Source organism: Panthera pardus, unplaced genomic scaffold (genome assembly GCF_024362965.1).
Source record: "Panthera pardus isolate Hobbes unplaced genomic scaffold, ASM2436296v1 HiC_scaffold_15, whole genome shotgun sequence".
Lineage (NCBI taxonomy): Eukaryota > Metazoa > Chordata > Mammalia > Carnivora > Felidae > Panthera > Panthera pardus.
The window spans coordinates 13,672,038-13,696,049 of NW_026526710.1; the positions used below are offsets into that span (position 1 = coordinate 13,672,038).

Genomic DNA, 24,012 nt, shown 5'->3' on the forward strand with positions numbered 1-24,012 from the left:
CCATCTCTCTCTGCTCCTCCCCTACTCACACTCTGTCTCTCTCTCAAAAATAAAGATTAAAAAAAAAAAAATTTTTTTTTAAATAATGAAGACTCCAACTTGAATAAAGAACCAAGAACTATTGTTGTTTTGTTTTTTTTTTTTAATTTATTTTTTAAGTAGGCTCTATGCCCAGTGTGGAGCCCAACTTGGGATTTGAACTCATGACCTTGAGATCAAGATCTGAGCTGAGACCAAGAGTTGGATGCTTAACCAACTGAGCCACCCAGGCCCCAGACTTATTGGTTTTATTACACTGTTGTATTATATGTATGGAATAAAAGTATGTTCCAATAACCCTCATCACAGTTAACCAAAGTAACCTCACAGATAACAAGTCAATATAGCATTGGTACCAGGACAACAAAATATTAAGAAATCAATGAGAATTGAAAACTACTAAGGGATATAGATGGTGTTTCATGGGATATGGTAATGATTTTTGAAGTCTGGGAAACTTAAAAGACAACTAGCACTCCTGTCTTCCGGCAGTTTCAGCATAACAGCAAACTATGGGGTTATAGATTGTCGCATAAGTTACCGTGTACATCAGCTGGGTTTATTTGTATGACCAAGCCCACATCAGTAATTTTAGCAGAGAGAATGTAATAGAAAGAATTGGTCACCAGGCATGATAGAACTCCACTGGCAAAGAAAACCCAGATTATCCCAGAGACAGCCAATAACCCTAGGGCTGGGGGACCAAGGGATGAAATTGGAAGTATTAAAATCCAGGTGCTGAAGGAGAAGTAGAACTTAGGTCTCTGAGGAGGGTGTTGCTGCCCCCAGAACCCCAAAGATGTTCCCATAGAACTTAGATCAGACCTTGGAAAAGGGACTGATGGAAGAGGGTTCTGGTATCTCTCAGGGTGAATGAAAACAATGGTCCTAAGAGTGTTGTGTTGGAAAACTGCAAACTGAGTTCAACTGCAGTTATGGGAGAATCACTGCCCCCAGAGCAAAGACCTGTTGGTGTGGGGATGTTGACAGTGTCCAGAACTTTTGACCTCCTCTAGCCTCCTACTCAGTTCATGGTATCAGTGTTTTAAGGGCAGGGCTTAATCCTGTGTCTAATACCCCATGGTGTAGGGCATGATCTAAAAACCTCTGTTCTTGGAGAAGCTGGTGGTCAATTGCATCCCTGTGGCCATTTCTGCCTGGGCATCAAAATGTCTTCATTTATTTGAACAGGAGTGCTAGAAGAGAAAAACGATTCTGAGGAAAATGGGTTTCCCCACATAAGATTTTATACCCAACCAAAATAGCACTCTTGTGGGAAGATAGAAAATGTCAGCTGTGCACCTCTCCTGAGCTACCTAACAAAAGCAAGGTGTGCTTTTTGGGAAGGAGTTCAGCCAAACAGAAGATAAGAAGACATTGACCCAGGACCATACTAACATCTAGAATACTGGGTAAGAAGCAATGGGCTCAACCCCAGGTGTCACTACCCCCAACTAACTGTGATGAGATCCCTGACAGTGATGGAAGGGTGGCTTGAAACAAAGCCCTGAGCCAGGTGGGAGACTTCTGTCTTCAAATCCACCATGTGTCCAACCATCAGTCCCTCTTCCAGACTCCTCAGGGGATCCTGGAAATACAAAATAGCATATATGAGTAGAGTTCTGGTGGGGGTTGTGGGACTGTTTTGTTGGCTGTCTGCTCCAGGATGTTCAAAATTCGGCCATGAGTCTCCTGGCACAGATCAGTACCCAAGAAAGCTGATGGTTTGGCACTTCTTTTTTATTCTCTGGAACTGTCTCCTAATCCTGGGGCTTGTGGCTATTTTTCAGTTTTGATTTGTCGGTTTCCTACACCCTGATTTTGGTGTGTTCTGCCAGGTGGTGAAAGAGTCAGCCTCCAGCTGCCCTTCTGGTGAATCCCCAGTGGGAATGAGGCGGCCTCTCATTGGCCCCAGTCATGCTTGCCCTCAGACCTCCATGCTAGTCACAGTGTCCTGCCCTACCATGAACCTGGCACGCTACCTGCACCTGTGTCCCAGGCCATCTGCCCCATCACATCTTCACCAGGTGGAATGGCATCTCCTCCAAGTCGGACTCAGCAGTACTTTTCCAAGGCCCTGACCCTCCCAAAGTCCCTCTCCTCCTCCTAAAGTCCCCCTCCTCACCCTCACCTTCTTGGAGTCCAGAACTTTTGGGATCTTTTCCATCTGTGCCTGGCAGCCTTCCTTACCCAGAGGGAAGTCGGTCATGTCAGAACATAACCACCACTTCATGCCTCCTCCCTGTGAACCTTGGGCAGTATGACTTAAGTGACAAACATTTATTTCTCAACACTTCTGGAGTTTGGGAAGCACAATATCAAGATGCCCGTAGATACAGTATTTGATGAGAGCCTGCTTCCTGGTTCATAAATGGCTGTCTTCTCTCCATGTCCTCATGTGGTAGAAGGGGCTAAAGAGTTCCCTGGAATCTCTTTTATAAGGTCAGTAATCTCATTCACAAGGGACTCATACCATCACCTTGGGGGGTAGGATTGCATCATATAAATTTGGAGAAGGGAATTCAAATATCTAGTCCATTGTAGGGAGATCCCAAGCCTTGCCAGTATGGTATTTTAAATAGATAGATGATAGATAGATAGATAGATAGATAGATAGAATATTTAATGTTTATTCATTTTTAAAAGAGAGGGAGCGGGGGGAGGGACAGAGAGAGAGGAAGAGAGAATCCCAAGCAGGCTCCACACAGTCAGCACAGAGCCCGATGTAGGTCTCAAACCCACCCCCTATGAGATCATGACCTGAGCCAAAATCAAGATTCGGACACTTAACAGACTGAGCCATCCAGGCATCCCTATTCATTTATTTTTACATTAGTACAGACAGAGATACTTTCTAGAAAATGATCGATCGTATAGACTTGCTCAAAGAAAAACGTACCCCATTATATGGTTTCAGTGAGGTTGCATGAGAAAAAATTCACATCTGTACTGATTCTTAAAACGTACTTTTCACCACCCTGTATCTTTGGGTTCAAAGTATAGATTATTGGGGTGCCTGGCTGGCTCAGTCAGTAGAGCATGCAATTCTTGATCTCAGGGTTGTACGTCTGAGTTCCACATTGAGTGTAGAGATTACTTAGAAATAAAATCTTTTTTGAGGTGCTTGGGAGGCTCAGTCTGTTTAGAAAAAGTGAAGACCCACATGATCATAACCTGCAATAAGTTGTCCAGCACCATAAGGTCTCAGGCCACGTTGTTTTGGTATCTGGGGCTTGCTTCCAGTTACAGATACAAGACAAGGAACAGGGAGAGGTCAGTCAAATACACATCTGGAATCCAAACACTCCAGCTGCGTAAAATCACACAGTTGTCTAGCATCAGCATTAAGTCCCAAAATGAGATACCAATGAGGTTGTTAGCATGGAGAATTTTTTTCCTGATGAGCTGCGAGCTCTGCCTGGGCTTGCTTCAATGCGTCTAACACCAAATAGGTTTCAGACCAACTGTGACTGAATTTTGACAGTTTCATTGTATATTCCATTCGATGAATCCTGCCCTAAGGGCTTCAAACAGTGAAATCACGGTCATACAGGTTTCTAAACAAGTCTGCAGACCTGACCGTGGGTCAAAAGCATCTGCTGCCATTATTTTGTGGCATCCTGCATCTTTGGAGAGATTTGTAGTTGTATTTGAATAAGAAAATAGCAGTGAAGTGGTAACCGGTGAAAAGGTTGGTGTGATGGACCAGGAGACACTGGTGTCAGGGAGACACTAGTTATTGAGAAGTATTTTGATACATGGTCATTTCATTAGAGAACTTTTTTTTTTTTTTTTAGAACTGGGGCAGCTGAGTTATATATAGTATGCTTCTTTTTTCTTAAGTTTTTTTTAATACTTATTTTTGAGAGAGGGAGATAGAGATCAAATGCAAGTGTGGAAGGGGCAGAGAAAGAGAGGGACAGAGAATCCAAAGTGGGCTCTGCGCTGACAGCGGAGAGCCTGATGCGGGGCTTGAACTCATCATGAACCATGAGATCATGACCTGAGCCAAAGTCGGACGCTTAACCAACTGAACCACCCTGGTGCCCCTGTATAATATGCTTCTGATGAGCCACGCCCAGCTCTGAGCACATTGCATGTATGAGCTCACTGAGTCACTGAGTAAAGTGCGCTTTACTACGGTGCACGGTGGCCACTACACCTGTGGACGGGAACAGGGCCACCCAGTTCCTGCTAATGGACCAGTAATCTGTGACTATTACTGCCACTGCCCTCGTGGGTCACTGCTGAATACAACTGTGGGACACTCCCACAAATGGCATTGCTGGGTAAGGGTATCGTGTGTCTTTTTTTTTTTTTTTTTTCCGGAAATGGAATGATTTTTAAAAATCATTTATTAAAAAATACTTTTTAGTGGACACACAGTTACGCCATTTTCAGGTATACACTTTCAGGTATATAGTGATTTGACAACTCTGTACTTTATGCTGTGCTCACAAATGTAGCTGCCATCCTTCACTATACGATGCTCTTACAATATCATTGACTGTATGTGCTGTACCTTTCATCCCCTTGACTTATTCATTCCATAACTGGAAGCCTGTACCTCCACTCCCCTTTAGCTATTTTCCCAATGCCCTCACCCCGTCTTCCCTCTGGCACCCAATAGTTCGTCCTCTGTAGTTATAGACTCGATTCTGCTATCACAGGCCATTTTCAAACAAAAAAAGTTTTTCACAGTTTATTTATTTATTTTGAGAGGGTTGCAGAGAGAGAGAGAGGGAGAGAGAATCTCAAGCAGGCTCTGCACTGTCAGCACAGATCCCAATACTGGGCTCAATCTCACAAACCATGAGATCATGACCAGAGCCCAAATCAAGAGTCAGATGCTTAACCGACTGAGGAACCCAGATGCCCCAGGGATTTTTTTATTTATTTTTGGGACAGAGAGAGACAGAGCATGAACGGGGGAGGGGCAGAGAGAGAGGGAGACACAGAATCGGAAACAGGCTCCAGGCTCCGAGCCATCAGCCCAGAGCCTGACGCGGGGCTCGAACTCACGGACCGCGAGATCGTGACCTGGCTGAAGTCGGACGCTTAACCGACTGCGCCACCCAGGCGCCCCCCCAGGGATTTTTTTAAAAAGGTGTATTTATTTATTTATTGAGAGAGAGAGAGAGAGAGAGAGAGAAATGTGAGTGGGGGAGGGGCAGAGAGGGAGAGAGAGTATCTCAAGCAGGCTCCACGCTGTCAGCGCAGAGCAGAACCCAACTTTGGGCTCGATCTCAGGAGTGGTGAGATCTCAGGAAAAGTGAGATCATGACCTGATCCAAAACCAAGAGTGGGATGCTTAACTGACTGAGCCACCCAAGTGATCCTGAGTCAGGGATTTTTTTTTTTTTTTTTTAACGTTTATTTATTTTTGAGACAGAGAGAGACAGAGCATGAACAGGGGAGGGGCAGAGAGAGAGAGGGAGACACAGAATCAGAAGCAGGCTCCAGGCTCTGAGCCATCAGCCCAGAGCCCGACGCGGGGCTCGAACTCGTGACCCGAGCTGAAGTCGGACGCACGCTTAACCGACTGAGCCACCCAGGCGCCCCGTCAGGGATTTTTTTTTTTTTTTCAACGTTTTTAATTTATTTTTGGGACAGAGAGAGACAGAGCATGAACGGGGGAGGGGCAGAGAGAGAGGGAGTCACAGAATCGGAAACAGGCTCCAGGCTCCGAGCCATCAGCCCAGAGCCTGCCGCGGGGCTCGAACTCACGGACCGCGAGATCGTGACCTGGCTGAAGTCGGACGCTTAACCGACTGAGCCACCCAGGCGCCCCATCCCCCGTCAGGGATTTTTAAAGGCCATCAGAAGAAGGTCTGGGGAAAGGGGAGAGGAGTCACATGACTCCTCAGCCAAAGAAAGTTGGTAAATATGGGAGGGTCAATCTCATTTTGTTGTGCTCAAAGAGAGAGTCAGTGGTTTTGGGTTCTGGCTGGCTTTTTTTTTTTTTTTTTTTTTTTTAATGTTTATTTATTTTTGAGAGAGTGCAAGTGGGGGAGGGGCAGAGAGAGAAGGAGACAATCCGAAGCAGGCTCCAGGCTCTGAGCTGCCAGCACAGAGCTTGATGAGGGGCTGGAACTCATGAACCACAATATCATGACCTGAGCCAAAGTCGGACACTTAACCCACTGAGCCACCCACCCTGGCTGGTTTCTTTATGAAAACTTGATCTCCTGCAAAACAACAGAATTCACAGTTGGCTATCATGGCATTGAGCATGAATATTATCTTACCGAAACAAGGTGGCAGAGAAGCAGATTTGGGGGAAAGATTTGAGCTGCACTACCCGCCTTGTTAACTCTTGGTTAACCCTTGGTGAATGGTTTCACTAGCATCTTAGCGGTGTCTCAAGAAGGAAAGAACACAGCGTCTTTAATCACTGAAAGCAGGGGTGCCTGGGTGGTTCAGTCGGTTAAGCGTCCGACTTCGGCTCAGGTCATGATCTCACGGTTCGTGGGTTCGAGCCCCGGGTCAGGCTCATGCTGACAGCCCAGAGCCTGGAGCCTGCTTCAGATTCTGTGTTTCCCTCTCTCTCTGACCCTCCCCCATTCATGCTCTGTCTCTCTCTGTCTCAAAAATAAATAAACATTAAACAAAAAAAATTAAAAAAAAATCACTGAAAGCCAACACCCTGTTTTGTAGTCAAGGGCTTCTCATCACCAACCACGTGCCTGAACACAAAACTTCTGGGAAATTGCACTTATGTCACAGAAACAGACCTTGTCAAAGTACACAACACTTTCAAGTTTCTTACAGTTCCATTTGCCAATATTTATTTTCCAGTGAGTGAGTAGTTTTCTTATGAGAGAGCCAGGATCCAGTCTCCCAGGCACCCCCTTTCCCCCTGCTACGGCAGGAGGCCACGTGGCTCATGCGGCTGCAGTTCTTAGATGTGACAGTAGATGTCACTGCCAACCAACAAATGGGGTCCTTAACCTAGGGCTCTGAGCCCCTTTCCCTGGGCCTTGGTGCCCCTCCTTGGTCCACCCTGTGTCATTTCCAGCCTGGGTCCAGGCTCCCATGTTACATCTGTCCTGCCCTGGGGGCCCCGGGGGTTGTCCTCCCCCTCAGATCCTGTTCTGATGGCCTCCCTTTCAGAGATCCTTCATACTTGTTTGCTTTCCTGGGCCTTTTCCATCTTTCCCCAGGGGGTTGGGGGTGGAGGCAGCCTGTGCCTTCTAGATCCAAACCAGCTACTTTGTTGTTCAAACAATTGGATGGTTTCTCTTTCAACAGACACTGCAATAAAGTATAAGAAGTAAACGAACAATAAAGTTAATGAAGTTAAACAGTCACTGTGAGTTCAGTGTAGGTGACAGCTATGTCCGGGAGGGAGGCCACAACTGAACTAGCCATGCTGGGCACCATCGTAGGACGGAGGGGCAGCAGGATCCCCAGGTTGCCTGCCAGGAGGAGAGACAGAAGACACTCCTGGAAGTGACCTTAAATCCCAAATTGGTCTCGGCAGAGGGAAGGGCCTGAGCTAATGCTGGAAGCAGGAAGGTTGAGTGTGTTTGACTTTCCAGCAGCCGGGTGTGGCCAAGGGCATATGCTGGGAGACCAAGGTCAACGTGGCAAGATGAGCACAGGCTCTTGAGCCACGCTGAGGACTGGGCGTTAGTTCCCAGGAACTGTAATTGCCCGGGTACATAACCAGCTGGGGGGAGGGTGGGGGCATGGCCTGACCGCTGGATGGTGGAGTGGGGTAGAGAGAGCTGGGTGGAGGACAGGATGAAGGGGGAATCTATCAATGGCAGAGACTTCTTCTGCCAGAGGCCTGCAAGTTTTTGAGGGAGGTGGGAATGGCTAGGTACCAGGGTCCTCAAGGCCACTGCCCCCACCCTGCCTGCAAATACCAGACAGCAGCCCCCTGATGCCATCTCACTTGTAGGCCCATGCCCGCATGAATGAGTGCCCGAGCTGGCATGGCTACTGTGTCCAGGACACCCCCTGGGCATGCCTGTGTGGACCCAGGTGAGAGGGGTGATGAGGGAGTGTGACAGGCGTGGGCAAGGCCAAGGTGCTGGAGGGTGGGGCTGCAGACTGAGCCCACCCTCCACTCACCTGACTCATGCTGGTTCTGCTCATTTGTAGGCAAGTGCCCAGGGAGAAGCTGGGTAGGAACAGGGACAGACAAATTCCCGAGAGGCAGGGCTTTCATCTCAAGTTCCCAGGTGACGCTGGTTGACTTTATGGTGCTGAAGGAGCTGCTGGTGGGCATGAGCTCAGACCAGCCAGGCAGCCTCCCTCCGCTGACCCTGCCTAGAGGGCCAGGGGGGCCAAAATCTCTATTTGACAGATGGTGGGATCCTTCCCTGGCTTTCCTCAGGTCCTGTGGCTGCCCTTGGGGTCAGTGGCATGGCTATCCCTGTCTCCTGTATTGGAGTCTAGAATCAAAGCCTCAGCACTGACCTGTCTGTGAGCCCTATGACCCATGTGGGGCTTGGCTGTGTTGGAAGAGTGGTCATGGCTGGTGGCATAGCGGGAGTTAATGGAGGCTTTCCTGGGTACAGGGTTGTGCCAGGGCCACAGCCCCATCCTGAAGATCCGGGGGGCAGGTGGTCAATCCCTCCCGGGGTCCCCACCAGAGTTACATCATAGGTCCGCTTAGAAGGCTGGGAGATATAAGAAAGACTCCTCTCTGGTCACCTATCCTTGGCCTTTTGGTTTGTCTGAGCCTCTCTGTTGGATGAGCGAATGAATGAGCAAATGAGTAATGAATGAGTGAATGAGAGTCCCTTGCTGCCCTCCTCCCTATCTGTCTCCCCACCTTGCTTCCAGGTTACTGTCTATTCCTCCCTTCTCTTGCTCCTCCCCTTCACCGTAGGGCTGTGACCCCTATCCAATATGGTAAACCCAGTTGGGGTTTTCTGTGCAGAGTTGGGTTACAGGTCCCAGGGTGTTGGACCCAGGGCTCCCTGATGGCTCTGGACATGCCAAGTCTGAGCCCAGCCTCCCATCTACAGACTTGCTGGATGGCTGCTGGCTTTGCTGGGCCTGCCTGGCTTCAATCCCTTCTGCCTGGGCTCCAGGATGGCTGGCTCTGGACAGCCTGGCTCCTGGAGGCTGCCCAGCCCTTGTCCTCCTCCACCGGGGAAGAATCTGAGCCAGCTGTGTTCCTTCTGCAGACAGTCGTTTCCCGGCCTCTCCTTAGGAATGGCAATGCACTTCAGCAGGGGTCAGCCTTGGGCCTGTTCCCAGTCCTTCCTTCCCAGGAACTCCTGTCACAGCCCTAGGACCCTGCCTGATCCAATCAGAGTGGTCAAGGGATACAGGGTCTTCACTGGCTGGGCTGGGCCATGAACTATCCTTGAAACTAAGGGTGGGGTCAGCTCTGCCCGAGCCACATGTCCTGTGAGTATGTGTGTTTGTAAGGGATGCAATGTGTCCCTAAAAGTCCTGCCTGGCAGACTTCAGTTCCTATGAAAACAGTGGGGAAGGCATTAGAGTTCCCTTGCATGGTCAGTGGCTCTGACCTCCTCAGGTCCCAGAATGGGGCTGGGGGCAGCTTCCTGGGAGACCATGGCTCAGTTCCCAGGGGGCTACTCTGGCTTGCTACCTGCTCCGCGAGTCACCCCACCGGCCAGGGCCAGTGTGGATGCCAGGCCCCAGCTCCTAACCCACCCATGGCTGTTGTCTGGGTTCATGGAGGCCCTGCCCCACAACCTCACCCTCAGTGTCTCAAGACTTGGGTTCTGACAGAAGAGAAGTGCACGGGACAGTCCAAGAGGAAGGCTGAGAGGCAAATGGACAAGGTTGGGGAGTGTGAGGAGAGGGAGCACTGCAGGGCTGAGGGCGCTTGGGAGCATGGGATCAGATTTGGACTTGAGAAATCCCCTCTGGTGCTGTGTGGACCAGGACAGAGGGCCCTGGGATGGAAGTAAAAGGGCTGGTTGAGGAAGCTGGTGAGGCCGGAGGGAACAGGTGTGGGTAAGGAGAGGGAAGACTCCAGGGGGCTGGTCTGAGCCCCAGGGGGTGGGAGGCACTGGAGGAGGACAGTCAAGAGAGAGATGCCTTTACAACGTCAGGATTTCAGGACAGTTACTCAGACTGGAGAGAGGAGAGGCTTGGGCTGGGGACATGTGAGTATGAGCATGAGTGTGTGTGTGTGTGTGTGAGAGAGAGAGAGAGAGAGGAGAGAGAGAGAGACTCTGTGTGTGGGACTCTGTGTGTGAGTTTGTGTGAGTCTGTGTGTGAGGCACAGGTGCAGTGGGAGGAAAAACATAAAAGGCCTTAAAGACCAATAGTGCGCCTCTGCCAGGGAGACTCCTACTTCGACAGAAAGGTTGTGAAAGCCTCCCCGGCTGCCAGGAAGCAGAGATCAGGGAGTGGCCCAGCCAGAGGGAAGAGGCAGGACCTGGGGGTGTCCAGGGGCTTGTAACACCCAGTGAAGCAGGAGGAGGGCCAGGCTGGGGACCCTGCTTTGAAAAACCAGCGACAAATATTCAACAGCCCACCCTGCCTCCACTCAACCGACAGCCCAGGAGGTGGGGAGGCTTGCCAGGGCGCCCAGCTAGTAGTTCAGAGGAAGTAGGCTTGGGGGAGGGGAACAGACGTCTTTGGGTCCTATTTTGAAGGGGCCAAGCAAACCTCCCCGGAAACAGGCTAGAGTGTTGAGCAGGGGAGGACACTGGGCGGGGCAGGCATGCCGCTGGAGCTGTTTCTGGACCTGTACTCGCCCCCCTGCCGTGCCATTTACATTTTCGCCAAGAAGAATGGCATTCCCTTTGAGTTTCGGCCTGTGGAGCTGGGACGAGGTGAGTCTTGGCTAGGCTGGGCCACATGGGGGGTGGCATCCAGGAGCCAGATCTTGCTGAGCCACCCATCCTCTGCATCCCCCAGGGGAGCACCTGAAGCCTGAATTCTTGAAGGTGAACCCCCTGGGGAAGGTGCCTGCCCTGAGGGATGGAGACTTCCTGTTGGCGGAGAGGTAATGGGGTCCTGGCGCCTGTGGAGGCTTCGAGGTTGGGGGAGGCGGAGAGAGGACGGCAGAAAGCTGATGGTGCCACACTTGGAGATCTTTCCAGACTGCTGTGGTCCCCTCTTCCTCCTTTTAGCTCACCCAGCTTGGGGGCAAGGGGCTGGACTAGGAGCTGCTCTGGGGCTAAAGATGGTTGGTAGCTTCGGCATGGAGGGCTGGGCAAAGGTCACTCTGTTAGGCCTGGACAACCTGGACTCTGCTGGGGAAGATCCAAGCTTGAGGTTAGCCCTCCCCAGACGTCCCGAACCTGGCCTTCAAGTCACAGGAGCCAGGAGCTAGGCAGCCCCAGATTTGCATTGGGCTCTGAATCCCAGTTCCCCATATCCTCCATCTCGGCCACAGAGGGGTCACAGAACTTCGTGTCCCATGTTTCTCCCCTGTAAAATGGAGTAGTAATGTAACCCCTCCCAGGACCTGCCTGAGAATGGAAACTGGGCACCACCTTTTTCTATAAAAGGTTTTCTAGTTGCCATTACATTTTTATTATTTGACTTAGAAATTGTGTGCCAGGAGCCCAGGGAGGATCAAGAAAGGGGTTCTCCTCGATCCCCTCCCCTGGACCCTGGCTGCTAGGGAGCACTGGCCTGGGAGAGAACTTGGAGATCCCTTGGGCAGGATGTCCATGGCAGGTCTGCCTCCCTCCTGCTCAGTAGGACCCGGATGCCAGAGAGGTGGGTCTGGAGGCAGAGGGCTGGCTGGGTTAGTAGTCGGGGGAGGGGAGGTGGAAATATGGGTCCACGGGGAGCGCGTGAGGAATGGAGCAGTTTGGTGGAGAAAAGATGGCCTGTGGTGGGGATGTGGGAGTGGGGTTGGCCTCCCCCGGAGGTGGCGTTGGACAGAAATCCAGTCAAATCACCCTGTTTGTGAGAGATGAAGCTGCCTAGCCCTGAGGGGTGGGGGACTCTCTGACACCCCCTGTTTGCAGTGTGGCCATCCTTTTATACTTGAGCCGCAAGTACCAGACGGCGCCATACTGGTATCCACCTGACCTGCAGGCCCGCGCCCGAGTCGACGAGTACCTGGCGTGGCAGCACACGGCCATCCAGCTGCCTGCCACCAATGTCTACCTGTGTAAGGTGAGCCTCCTTGCCCTATTATGCAGGCTTGGGCAGCAGTCAGAACCCCCAGTGCTGGAAAGGACCCACGGGCACATATACAGCCCTCTATCCACTGTCCCGGGTAGAATCTGTAATTGATCACGGCATTCTTTCCCCTGAGTCTAAATGAATCCTCAGAATCCTTCTGAATACAGTGCCCCAGGGGGTATCGCTAATGGATGGTGGCCAGGGAGGGGTGGAGAGGTGGTTGAGGATGTTTGGAGGAACCCAGGATAAGCTGCTTCCATTCCCCCTGGCCCAGTCCCTCCTGCCCCACTTCTCGGGGCAGCCTGTGGACACCGTGCGCCTAGACCGGCTGTTGGGGAAGCTGAAACCAGCCCTGCAGCACCTGGATCAGGAGGTCCTTGCGGCCAAACCCTTCCTGGCCACCGAGCAGGTCTCCCTAGCAGATCTGATGGCATTCACGGAGCTGATGCAGGTAAGCTTCTCCTGCCTGTTTGCCCTCTGGGGGCACTCTGGGCACAGGGCTGAGTCCCCTGCTCTGGCTACCCTGTCTCCCCAGCCCACTGCTGTTGGCTGTGACCTCTTCCGAGACTGGCCCCGGCTGGCAGCCTGGCGAGCCCGAGTAGAGGCTGCCCTGGGCCCTGAGCTTGTCCAAGATGCGCACAAGCTTGTGCTACAGCCGCGGGACCCCAGAGACGCCCAGCAGGACCCCCGGCTGGCACAGGAGCTGGTGCATCGGCTGCAGGAACGGCTCAGTTGAGAGGGATGTGGCCCAGCCCATTCCCCTGCACTCTCCCACCCACAATAAACATGCTGTGTGACGTCTACTTGTCTCCAGCTTCCTCTGCCTTACCAAGTGGGGTCTCCCCACTTCTGAGCAGAATCCGGAGGGACAAGCGATCTCCCGAGATGATGCAGCCTAGAGGCAGCAGCACTCAGGCCTCTCGTGGGCTTCTAGTTACCTTCCTGAGTTGCCAGCTGCTGAACTCCACTGGCCACTGCCAGTCCCAAGCCAGACCAGAAGTTTCTGGGGTTCTCTCCATGGCACAGCTTCGCTGGCTGACCCTAGATACTCCTGTGGCATTGTCCCTAGTGCCCTGACTGCTCTCTAGGATCCTGTTTGTCTTTCTCTCAACACTTTTCTAACCATAGTTCAGGCTAGACTGACCTATGCATACCCCCAATCCTTGCTTCTGAAACCCTCCATGGTTATTTCCTATTGCCCCATCCTCGTTCTGGACCCAGCAGAGGCCCTTGGGTTACATTCTACAATAAAGTTCTGGCCCTCACAATTCCCGCGTGTAAGTTCTTCTCCGAGATGGGCCACGGGCACACACGTGTGCCAAGAGGGAGGGGGAAGGGCAGGGTTGCAGGCAGCCCCACCTCCTGCCCTGGAGCCAGGGTCCTCTCCCTTGTCTACTCCTGAGTCTCCCGAGAATTCTTGCTGCTGTGAGAATTCCGAGCTTCCTGGCCTCATGACAACACCAAGTGAAACAAGAAGTTCCAGAACGCGGGGTCCTAGGCCTGGGTTGGAGAGGGCCGACGGGCACAGAGCCAGGCCCAGGGGCTCAGGCCGCATATAGGCTCAGGTTCAGAGCCTGCTGGCTGTGGCTGGTGGGGGTGCCCGATGCGTGTCTCAGCATGGGCCTGGAGCTCTATCTGGACCTGCTGTCAGCATCCTGCCGCGCTGTCTACATCTTCGCTAGGAAGAACAACATCCCCTTTGACTTCCAGTTTGTGGATCTGCTAAAAGGTAGGCATCCCACGCTGCCCGGCATAGGTCTGGCCTTGGCAGGGAGGCAGGACGCAAGGTCAGAGCGCCTCTGAGAAGCGGAGACACAGAGGCGACTCCCCACCTTAAAGTCCAGACTTTCCAAGGGAATCGTAGGCTGTCCGGCCCTGTGACTAATTCTGCCCTGCTATGATGAACAGGCTCTTTTTTTTTTTTTTTTTTTAAGTTTATTTATTTATTTTGAGAGAGACAGAGACAGTGTGAGTGGGGGAGGGGAAGAGAGAGAGTGAGAGAGAGAATCCCAAGCAGGCTCTACACTGCCAGCGTGGAGCCCAATGTGGGGCTTGGACCCACAAAACTGTGAGATCATGACCTGAGCTGAAACCCAAGAGCTGGATGCTTAACTGACTGAGCCACCCAGGAGCCCTATGAACAGGCTCTTATAAGATAAAGTGGAAGGAAGAAGTGCCAGGCATCCCCTGGTCTCCCATCTAGAGCCCTCGGCTTTTCCTTGCAGTATCTTTTTAGCTGCAGCACCTCGGATGAGCTGGCAAAGGTCGCAGAGGTGTGTGGTCATCCAAATCTGAGTCAAGACTACCTCTTCAGGCCACACTCATTCTCCCTCCACGTTCACACCTGCTCAGGGTGACACAGGCCCGGGGTGAGGTGCAGAGCACTGGTCTCCAACATTACCCCAAGCATGGAGGAGGTTCTTAAAAGCTCACGTTGCAGAGGCAGAAGCCTCTAGAACACAGAGGAGGAGGCCAGGTCTTCCGAAATGAGGTGTGAATCCAGCCCCAGAAATGTTTTCTGACCGAGGCAGCTGGTTGAGGAAGAGTTAAAACTCCCAATAGATCAGGGTGCCTGGCTGGCTCAGTTGCTAGAATTTGTGGACTCTTGATCTCTGGGGCTGGTCATGAGTTCAAGCCCTCATGCAGTGGAGAGCTTACTTAACAACAAAACAAAACAAAACCCACCACAACATAACAAGTCTTCTGATAGATTGGTTGTATATGAGAGGCTCCCTTTTGGATTCCAGCTGTGTGCTGGGGCTGGGGCTGAAGGAGTGGGGGTGGGATCCAGGCTTCTAGGGCTGCTGCTGATTCACAGGCTATGGCTTCAGGCCGAGTTGGGAGTGGGGGCTGGAGGTCTCCAACTTCTGTAAGCCAACGGGTTGTCCTGGTCACTGAGCCTGGGATGGGGGCAGGAGTCTTGATCCTAATCCCGATTCTGCCACTGACTTGCCCTTTGACCTGAAGTGAGCCATGGATGGTGTTCCTCTGGGCTTGTTTCTCCTTCTAGAGAAAAGGGGAGAAAGGCATCTGCCTCTGGGAGACCCGGGCCTCTCTTTCCTAGAGTCCCAGCATCCTCAGACCTCTCCTACCCCTCTCAGGTCACCACCACAGCAAGGAATACATAAAGATCAACCCCCTGAAGAAGGTACCCAGCCTCAAAGATGGAAAATTTGTCTTATCTGAAAGGTAAGTCTTCCTTGCCCACCCCTGCTCCCATCTGTCTCTGCTCCTCCTGGGACATTCAGGTTGAGCCGACCTGCTAGTACTTACTAGCTAGTACTTACTTTTTATTTACCGTGAAAAATTTTATACGTACACCAAAGTAGAATGAATACTAACTAATGAGGGATATGAAGACCTCCACAGGATACCCATCACACAATTCCAACAGTGGTCCACGTGGGGAGCCCATTTTGCATCACCTGTAACCAACCCACTCTATTCCCCTCTATTCCCCTACCTGCCAGATAAAAGATGAGGGCTCATAAGAAAAAAAAAAAAAAAGCATCACCACAATACTTTGGTGACACCTTATAAAAAATTAACAATAATCCCTGGGGACGCCTGGGTGGCTCAGTCATTGAGCATCTGACTCTTGATTTCTGCTCAGATCCCTGGGTTGTGGGATCGAGCCCTGTGTCCGGCTCTGTGCTGAGTCTGGATCCTGCTTGGGATTCTCTCTCTCTCTCTCTCTCTCTCTCTCTCTCTGCCCCTCCCCTGCTCACACTCTCTTTCTCTTTCAAAAAAAATAATTAATTAATTTAAAAAAACAGCAACAGTAATCCCTGGATTTCAACCAATACCCTGTTCTATTCAAAAGTCACTGATTATCCCCAAAATATTTTCTTTGTGGCTTGTGCATTTGAATCCAGCTCCAAATAAACTACAAGTGTGGCAGCTTGTGGTCTGCCTATAGTTCCCTCCATGCCCCACCTTTTGCCTTTGCATTTTTAATATACTTTTAAAAAAAATGTTTATTTATTTTTGAGAGAGAGAGAGAGAGAGCACAAGTAGGGGAGGGGTAGAGAGAGAGCGCAACAGAGGACCCCAAGCAGGCTCCATGCTGACAGCTGATAACCGAGAGCCCAGTGTGGGGCTCAAACCCACAAACCATGAGAGCATGACCCGAGCCAAAGGCAGATGCTTAACCGACGGAGCCACACAGGTGCCCCTGCCTTTACATTTTCGTTATGGTTGAAGAAACAGAATCCTTTGTCCTGAGGAGTTTCCCACAGTCTAAGTTTTGCTGATCGTGTTCTCATGGTGTCATGTTAACATGGTTTTTCTGTCCCTTCATTTCCTGTAAATTGGTCATTGAAAGTAGAGGTTTGGTGAGACTCAGGGGTTTATTGTTTCTCAGACAGCTTCAGAGGCGGTCTCATAATTGTCAAATGTATCTTCCTGGTGGACCATAGAACTTGGGTGACCCCAGTGCTGGATGATTTTCCTAGGGCTGTTGTAAAAAATTGCCACTGACTAAATGACTTAGAACAACAGAAATGTATTGCATTCCTAGAGGCTAGACGTCAAAACCCCTGTGAAGGAGCTGGAAAAGCTTCTTTCCCGGGTTCTGGTAGCCTCAGGCTATGTGTCTTTGGCCGGTTAGTTGTTATCTTTGAGCCTCAGTTTCCTCAAATGTAAGCATACTGGGACCCACCTTATAGGGTTATTGTGAGATCAACTGAGATGATTCAGGATTTAGGATTTCCCTTCTTGATGTTTCCCGCCTTCTTAGACAGTTGTACCTCTGGGGCCTCCCTCTCAGGCTGCTCCTTCCCTTCTCCCCCCTCCCACCTCTGTTCCCTTCTTACCTGCTGACTCTGTGGTGGGCTGCGGGGGCACGGCAGGGCAGGCTCCTGCTTCTTGGACTTTGGTGTCATATCAGACTCTGACTCAGGACTCTCTGGACCCCAGATGTTCTAGACACCTCAAACATATGTGTCCATTCTGAGTTCCTCCCTTCCTGCCCTCCACCAGCCAAGAGCAAGACAATTCCCTCCAAATTGTGCCTCCAGTCTGTACCCTCCCTGTACCCCTGTGGCCCCTGTCCTCCTCAGAACCCCTCCACCCAAGTACCAGATCTTGTTTCTTTTTTTTTTAAGTTTGTTTTGAGAGAGAGAGAGAGAGAGAACACAGGAGGGGCAGAGAGAGAGGGAGAGGGAATCCCAAGCAGGATCTGCACTGTCAGCACAGAGCCCGACCCAAGGCTTGAACCCACAAACTGTGAGATCATGACCTGAGCCGAAATCAAGAGTCAGACGCTCAACTGACTGAGCCACCCAGGCACCCCTCTTTTTTTTTTAAATTGAGATACAATTGCCATACAACATTATATTAGTTTCAGGTGTACAACATAATGATTCAGTTTATGTATATATTGTGAACTGATGATCACCATGGTAAGTTCTAGTTGACGTCTGTCATCACATATAGTTGTAGATTTTTTTCCCTTATGATAAGAACTTTTAACACCTACTCTCTTAGCAACTATATTTTTTTATTTTTTATTTTCTTTTAATTTTTTAAAATTTTATTAATTTTTGAGAGAGAGAGAGAGAGAGAGAGAGAGCGGAGGAGGTGCAGAGAGAGAGGGAGACACAGAATCTGAAACAGGCTCCAGGCTCTGAGCTGTCAGCACAGAGCCTGACATGGGGCTCGAACTCAAGAACCGTGAGATTATGACCTGAGCTGAAGTCTGACACTTAACTGACTGAGCCACCCAGACGCCCCCCCCCCCCTTTTTAAAAAATATATATTTTAATGTTTGTTTATTTTTGAGAGATAGCACAAGCAAGAGAGGGACAGGGAGGGGGGTGTATAGAGGTTCTGAAGTGGACTTTGCACTGTCAGCTGGGATCCTGGGGGCTTGAACTCACGAACTGTGCGATCATGACCTGGGCTGAAGTCAGATACTCAACCAACTGAGGCACCCATGCACCCCTCTTTTATTTATTTATATTTAAATGTTTATTTATTTTTTGAGAGACAAGGAGAGACAGAGTGTAGCTACCTCTTACCCCTGAATTCCCATACATGTTGTTTTCCGTCCAGACTGCCCTTCCTCATGCCATCCATCAGATCCCATTCACCCTGCTGGTCTTCCTTCGGGCACTCACTGACTGGCGGACTGACTGCCTTTCCTGGCACCCTTTGGGCTCATCCTCCCCCCAGAAGAATGTCAGTGCCTAGCACCTGCCTGTGGCTGGAAGCCCCACACTGAGCCCTGGCCACGCTGGGGTGGTGGGTGTAACAATGTTGAGGAAGGCAAGAGCAGTGCCCCCCGACTTTTCCTTTCTGCAGCGTGGCCATCCTTTTCTACCTGTGCCGCAAGTACAGCACACCCTCACACTGGTACCCACCAGACCTGCACACACGTGCCCGCGTGGATGAGTTCATGGCCTGGCAGCACACTGCCATTCAGATGCCCATGAGCAGGATCCTCTGGATCAAGGTGAGTGGGGTCAAGGCTGGGCTGACCACCAGTGAGTTCAAGCAAGTCTCCCTCCCTTCCTGAGCATCATTTCCTCAGCTCCCTCTCCTGCCTGCCTTACAGAGCTGATGGGAGTGTGGAATGAACGATTGGGTATGAAAAAGCCTTATAAAGACAAGGGGAAGGGTACCCAGGAGGGGCTGATATTACTCAAGACTGGATAAGATTCAAGAAATTTCATTCTGAACTAGAAAACATCACAGTCAAAGGGCCCAGAGAGACCACCAAATTTGAAGATGACGACTAGCCAATGTATGTATATATACCCTTACTTCTTATCTCATGCCTGTGACAGACATCACTAATCAATCACAGGATTCCATCCTGCTAGGATCTCAAAATCCTTCTGGACAATGGCCCCAGGTAACTTCTACCAACCAGAACTGCTAAAAGAGGTGAACTTGCTTTACATCCTTGGTTCTGTCCAACACCTCTCTAGCAGACAAGGATGCTGAAGATTGGAGGGTCAGATGGGACTAGGGTGCAACCTCCTCTTCCCTCCTCTCCCCCACCCCGGCCAGATGCTGATCCCAATGATCACTGGTGAGGAGGTTCCAGATGAGAAGGTGGAGCAGATGGTGGCAGAGGTGAAGAACAGCATGCAGCTCTTTGAGGAGAAGTTTCTGCAGGACAAGATGTTCATTGCCGGGGACCACATCTCACTGGCTGACGTGGTGGCCCTGGTGGAGATGATGCAGGTGTGCAGTGGGGTAGGGACACAGCCTGGGCAGAGGTAGGACTCCTCTGTGACCACTGGGGCCACAGTGTGAGGATAGGCTGCTGGAGGGAGAGGGATTCTGGGAGCCAGGTGCCTAGACCTGACCCAAGGGTAACCGGAAGCACAGGAGATTTTGAACCAAGGAGGGTCACGATCATCCATGCTTCACAATGCTTTTTCAGCGTGGGCAGGAGCTGGAAGGCAGGCCTGGGACAGGGAGAAGAACACAACATTTCTCAGTTAGTCAGCCAGGATCCTGGATGCCTCCGCCTCCTGCCGGACCCTCCAGGAAGTGTCCAGAGGCCTCCAAAGAGTCCTTCTGGATGAATGCCTCTTTTCTAGAGCACCAGACATCTAGCTATACAAGGAAGCTCCCTGGTTCTGGGTCGGAGGGGCATCCACAGTGCTTTTGGGGGTCCACCTGGGTGTGGGACAGTTATGTGATTTATACATGCAGGGGAGGTGGCTAGTTCTGCCCTAGCTGGTATGCAGGGTGGCCAACTGAGAACCCGGCCAATGTCTTGAGAGGCCAGCGCAATTTCTGGCCAGTATTCAAAATGTCCGCTTTAGTCCATGGTCAGTGTGCAGGGCAGATCAGCACCAGAGAAAACCATTTCAGTTTTTCTGTCTCAGGTGGTGTAGTCCCCTACATTTCAAACCCTACCCCTTACATTTCACCCACCCCACCCCATTTTGGAGCCCCCAGGCTTTTTGCGTGCATGTTTCTTAGACTACCTGCTGGGTCTCCCATTCCAGGCCCTGCGCCTGATCACAGAGGAAGGTTCAATGTGGAAATTCAATGTGTGAATTCTTCCCACTCTCATCTGAGAATAAGGGATTTCCCTGGTAGAAGGCAGGGCCCATGGGAGGTTTCACACTAAAAAGTAGGAGTCATCTGGGCCAGGAGTCACCTCAGAAAGGGGTTCAGGAACCTTGGAGCAAGACCAGTGGAGAACCTGGAGATTCTGACCTTCCAGCCCCCACCCCACATCTATCACATAGCCTATGACCCCTTGCTCAGGCCTGGGAGTGGGATGGGTCACAGACTCACTCTTTGCAGCGGCAGATAGGGAGACACCCTGAGGCTGTAGGAGGGGACGTAGGTAGGGCTGGTCCCCTGACTGACCATCTCTTCCTCTTTGTGTATCTACAGCCCATGGGAGGCAACTATAATGTCTTCCTCAGTAGCTCCAAGATTGCTGAGTGGCGCATGAGGGTGGAGCTGGCCATTGGCCCTAGCCTCTTCGGGGAGGCCCATGACCGGCTGATGAGGTTGGCCGAGTGGGACAGTTCAACATTGGATCCAATGGTCAAGGAGAGGATCTGTGAGTTGCTGCAGAAGTTCAAGTAGAAGCAGCCCATCCTGCAGGGCCTGGCTGGCCCAGGCCTTTGAGCTTCTTTCCTTAGGGGAGATGTTGAAAACAATTCCACTTCTTCACCTAATAAAGTACTGTCACAACCACCATGGTTGCTGGGCCTGGGACAGTTGGTGTGAGCATAAGTTCTCGTGTGGGAGAAGGTGGCGGTGATGGGTCCTCCCAGGTTCCAAAAAGAGTTTAAAAGCTAGAGGTTAAATATGATTAAGGGTGCCCTGCTGGCTCAGTTGGTAGAGCATGTGACTCTTGATCTTGTAAGGGTTAAATTGTAGTGTAGGGCTAACCTGTAGCCTTAAGAAATAACAGCTTTGTTTTAACACCGTAGATTAAGAGATAACAGCCTTGGCCTATCAATCAAGGGAACAAAAGTTCAAGGAAGATCAACTGGATTAGTGTTTGATTGGAGTGGGGCAGGGCATGTCTGAACTGTTTCCACCCCCATCTGGGAACTATTTCTTTGTTCTGTTCCCAGATGATGATAAGACCATGTGGTCGGCTATAAAAACTCTGTACCCCGGCTGTTTGAGACCGCACTTGGGTCAAGAGTGTCGGTCTTGATCGGTTGGCCTTGCCTCTTATTGCAATAAACTTTGTTGTGACTGTCATTGGTGCCCATAGTATTCTGTTTCAGGAGTCGTGTGGATGCAACAATCTTAGGGTTGTGAATTCGAGCCCCAAATTGGGCATAGAGCTTACCTAAAAACAAACAAACAAACAAACAAACAAACAAAAAACTGGATTTAATATAACTTAAAAAATAAACATGATTCAATTGTCAATAATAGTTGATGACTTCAATACCCCACTTTCAATAATGGATAAAACAGTAGGACAGAAAATCATCAAGGAAATAGAGGACTTGAACGATGCTATAAACCAGTGGACCTACCAGATATATATACAGAACACTCCACCAACGACCACAGAATACACACTCTTTTTGTTTTTTTTAAGTTTATTTTTTTTAGTAATCTCCACGCCCATTGTGGGGCTGGAACTCATGACCTCGAGATCAAGAGTTGCATGCTCTTCCACCTGAGCCAGCCAGGTACCCCAGAAGACACATTCTTCTCAAGCACACATGGAATATTCTCCAGGATAGACCATATGTCGGGTCACAAAATAAATCTCCATGAATTTAAACAGATTGAAGTCATATCATGTATATTCTTGGGAACACAATGGAGTGAAATTAGAAAATAATAGGAGAGGCACCTGGATGGCTCAGTCAGTTAAGCATTCAATTCTTGATTTCGGCTCAGGTCATGATCTCATGGTTCGTGAGGTTGAGCCCCACATCGGTTCCTCACCAAGGAGCCTGCTTGGGGTTCTCTCTCTCCCTCTCTCTCTCTCTGCTCCTCCCTCCCTCTCTCTCTTTCCCTCAAAAATAAAGAAAAAATGAACTAAAAATGAACTAAAAAAAAAGAAAATAACAGAAGGAAAACTAGAAAGTTCACAAATATCTGGAAATTAAACAATACATTCTCTCTTTTGTTTTTTATTTTTTATTTATTTATTTTTTTAACATTTATTTATTTTTGAGACAGAGAGAGACAGAGCATGAGTGGGGGAGGGTCAGAGAGAGAGGGAGACACAGAATCCGAAACAGGCTCCAGGCTCTGAGCAGTCAGCACAGAGCCCGATGCGGGGCTCGAACTCACATACCGCGAGATCATGACCTGAGCCGAAGTTGGACGCTTAACCGACTGAGCCACCCAGGCACCCCATCTCTTTTGTTTTTTAAAGTAGGCTCCATACCCAGCACAGAGGCCAATGTGGGGCTTGAACTCATGACTCTGAGATCAAGGCCTGAGCTGAGATCAAGAGCTGGACACTTAACTGACTGAGCCACCCAGGCGCCCCAGAGTGTCAGACTCTTGATTTCAGCTCAGGCCATGCTCCCAGGGTTGTGGGATCAAGCCCCAAGTTGGGCTCCTTGCTGAGGCTGGGGATTCTCTCTCTCTCCCTCTGTTTCTCTCCCCTGCCGGTGCTATCTCTCACTCTCAAATAAAAAAATAAAAATAAAATAAAGTAAATAAAACCCTTTAAAAAGAGAAAAACAAGACAGGAAATCAATGAAACAAAAAAATTGATTTTTAAAAAAATGTTTATTTTGAGAGAGAGAGAGAGAATGCATGCGCAATTGTGCATGTGTACCCATGTGGGAGAGGGACAGAGAGAGAATCCCAAGCAGGCTCCACACTGTCAGCACAGAGCCCGCCTGGGGCTGGGAACTACCAACCTGAGCCCAAATCAAGATGCTTAACTGACTGAGCCATCCAGGTGCCCCCCAAAATTGGATTAAAAATTTTTTTTAATTTAATTTTGAAAGAGAGAGAGAGACAGACAGACAGACAGAGCACGAGCAGGGGAGGGGCAGAGGGAGATGGAAACACAGAATCTGAAGCAGACTCCAAGCTCTGAGCTGTCAGCACAAAGCCCAATGTGGGGCTCGAACTCACGAACCGTGAGATCATGACCTAAGTCGAAGTCGGCTGCTTAACCGACTGAGCCACCCAGGCACCCCCAAAATTGGATTTTTGAAAAGATCAACAAACTTGACAAATCTTTAGCAGCTATGATGAACAAGAAAAATATAAGACTTGAACTACTCAGATAAGGAATAAAAGTGGGTACATCACAACTCATCTTACAGAAGTATAAAGGATTGTAAAGAACATGCTAGGAACGATTGTATGAGAATAAGTTAGACAACCTGTTTGAGATGGAAAATTCCTAGAACACATTATCCACCAAAATGGACTCAAGAATAGAAAGTCTGAATAAACTTATGGCAAGTAAAGAGATTGAAATAGTAAAAATAATAATAAAAAAAACCTTCCTACAAAGAAAAGCCTAGGATCAGAAAGTTTCACGGGTGAATTCTATCAAATGCTTAAGGAATTAACACCAAATGGGGCATTTGGCTGGCTCAGTCAGTGGAGCATGCAACTCTTGACCTTGAAGTTGTGAGATCTGGCCCCATGTTGGGTGTAGAGACTGTTTAAAAATAAAATCTTAGGGGCGCCTGGGTGGCTCAGTTGGTTAAGCTTCGAACTTGAGATTTCAGCTCAGGTCATGATCTCACGGTTTGTGAGTTCAAGACCCCCACTGGGCTCTGCACTGGCAGTGTGGAGCCTATGTGGGATTTAATCTCTCTCCATCTCTCTGCCCCTCTCCAGTTTGTTCTCTCTCTCTCTCTCTCTCTGTAAATAAAGAAACTTAAAAAAATAAAATAAAATAAAATCTTAACAGCATAAAAAGAATTAACAGTAAGCCTTTACAAACTCTTTCAGAAAATAGAA

General features: G+C 49.9%; 2 protein-coding genes across 2 annotated transcripts; both read left to right on the plus strand.

Moving 5' to 3' along the window:
• Nucleotides 1–10,361: 10,361 nt before the first annotated feature.
• LOC109277455 (glutathione S-transferase theta-1-like) lies at nucleotides 10,362–12,923 on the plus strand. Its single transcript, XM_019467130.2, has 5 exons — nucleotides 10,362–10,811; nucleotides 10,897–10,984; nucleotides 11,961–12,111; nucleotides 12,395–12,571; nucleotides 12,656–12,923. The coding sequence occupies exons 1-5, from the start codon at nucleotides 10,700–10,702 to the stop codon at nucleotides 12,854–12,856; spliced, it is 729 nt and encodes a 242-aa protein (XP_019322675.2). The 5' UTR covers nucleotides 10,362–10,699; the 3' UTR covers nucleotides 12,857–12,923.
• Nucleotides 12,924–13,039: 116 nt separating this feature from the next.
• LOC109277456 (glutathione S-transferase theta-4-like) lies at nucleotides 13,040–21,312 on the plus strand. The gene is made up of 5 exons (XM_019467131.2): nucleotides 13,040–13,849; nucleotides 15,222–15,309; nucleotides 18,424–18,574; nucleotides 19,135–19,311; nucleotides 20,485–21,312. The coding sequence occupies exons 1-5, from the start codon at nucleotides 13,738–13,740 to the stop codon at nucleotides 20,680–20,682; spliced, it is 726 nt and encodes a 241-aa protein (XP_019322676.1). The 5' UTR covers nucleotides 13,040–13,737; the 3' UTR covers nucleotides 20,683–21,312.
• The last annotated feature ends 2,700 nt before the right edge of the window (nucleotides 21,313–24,012 follow it).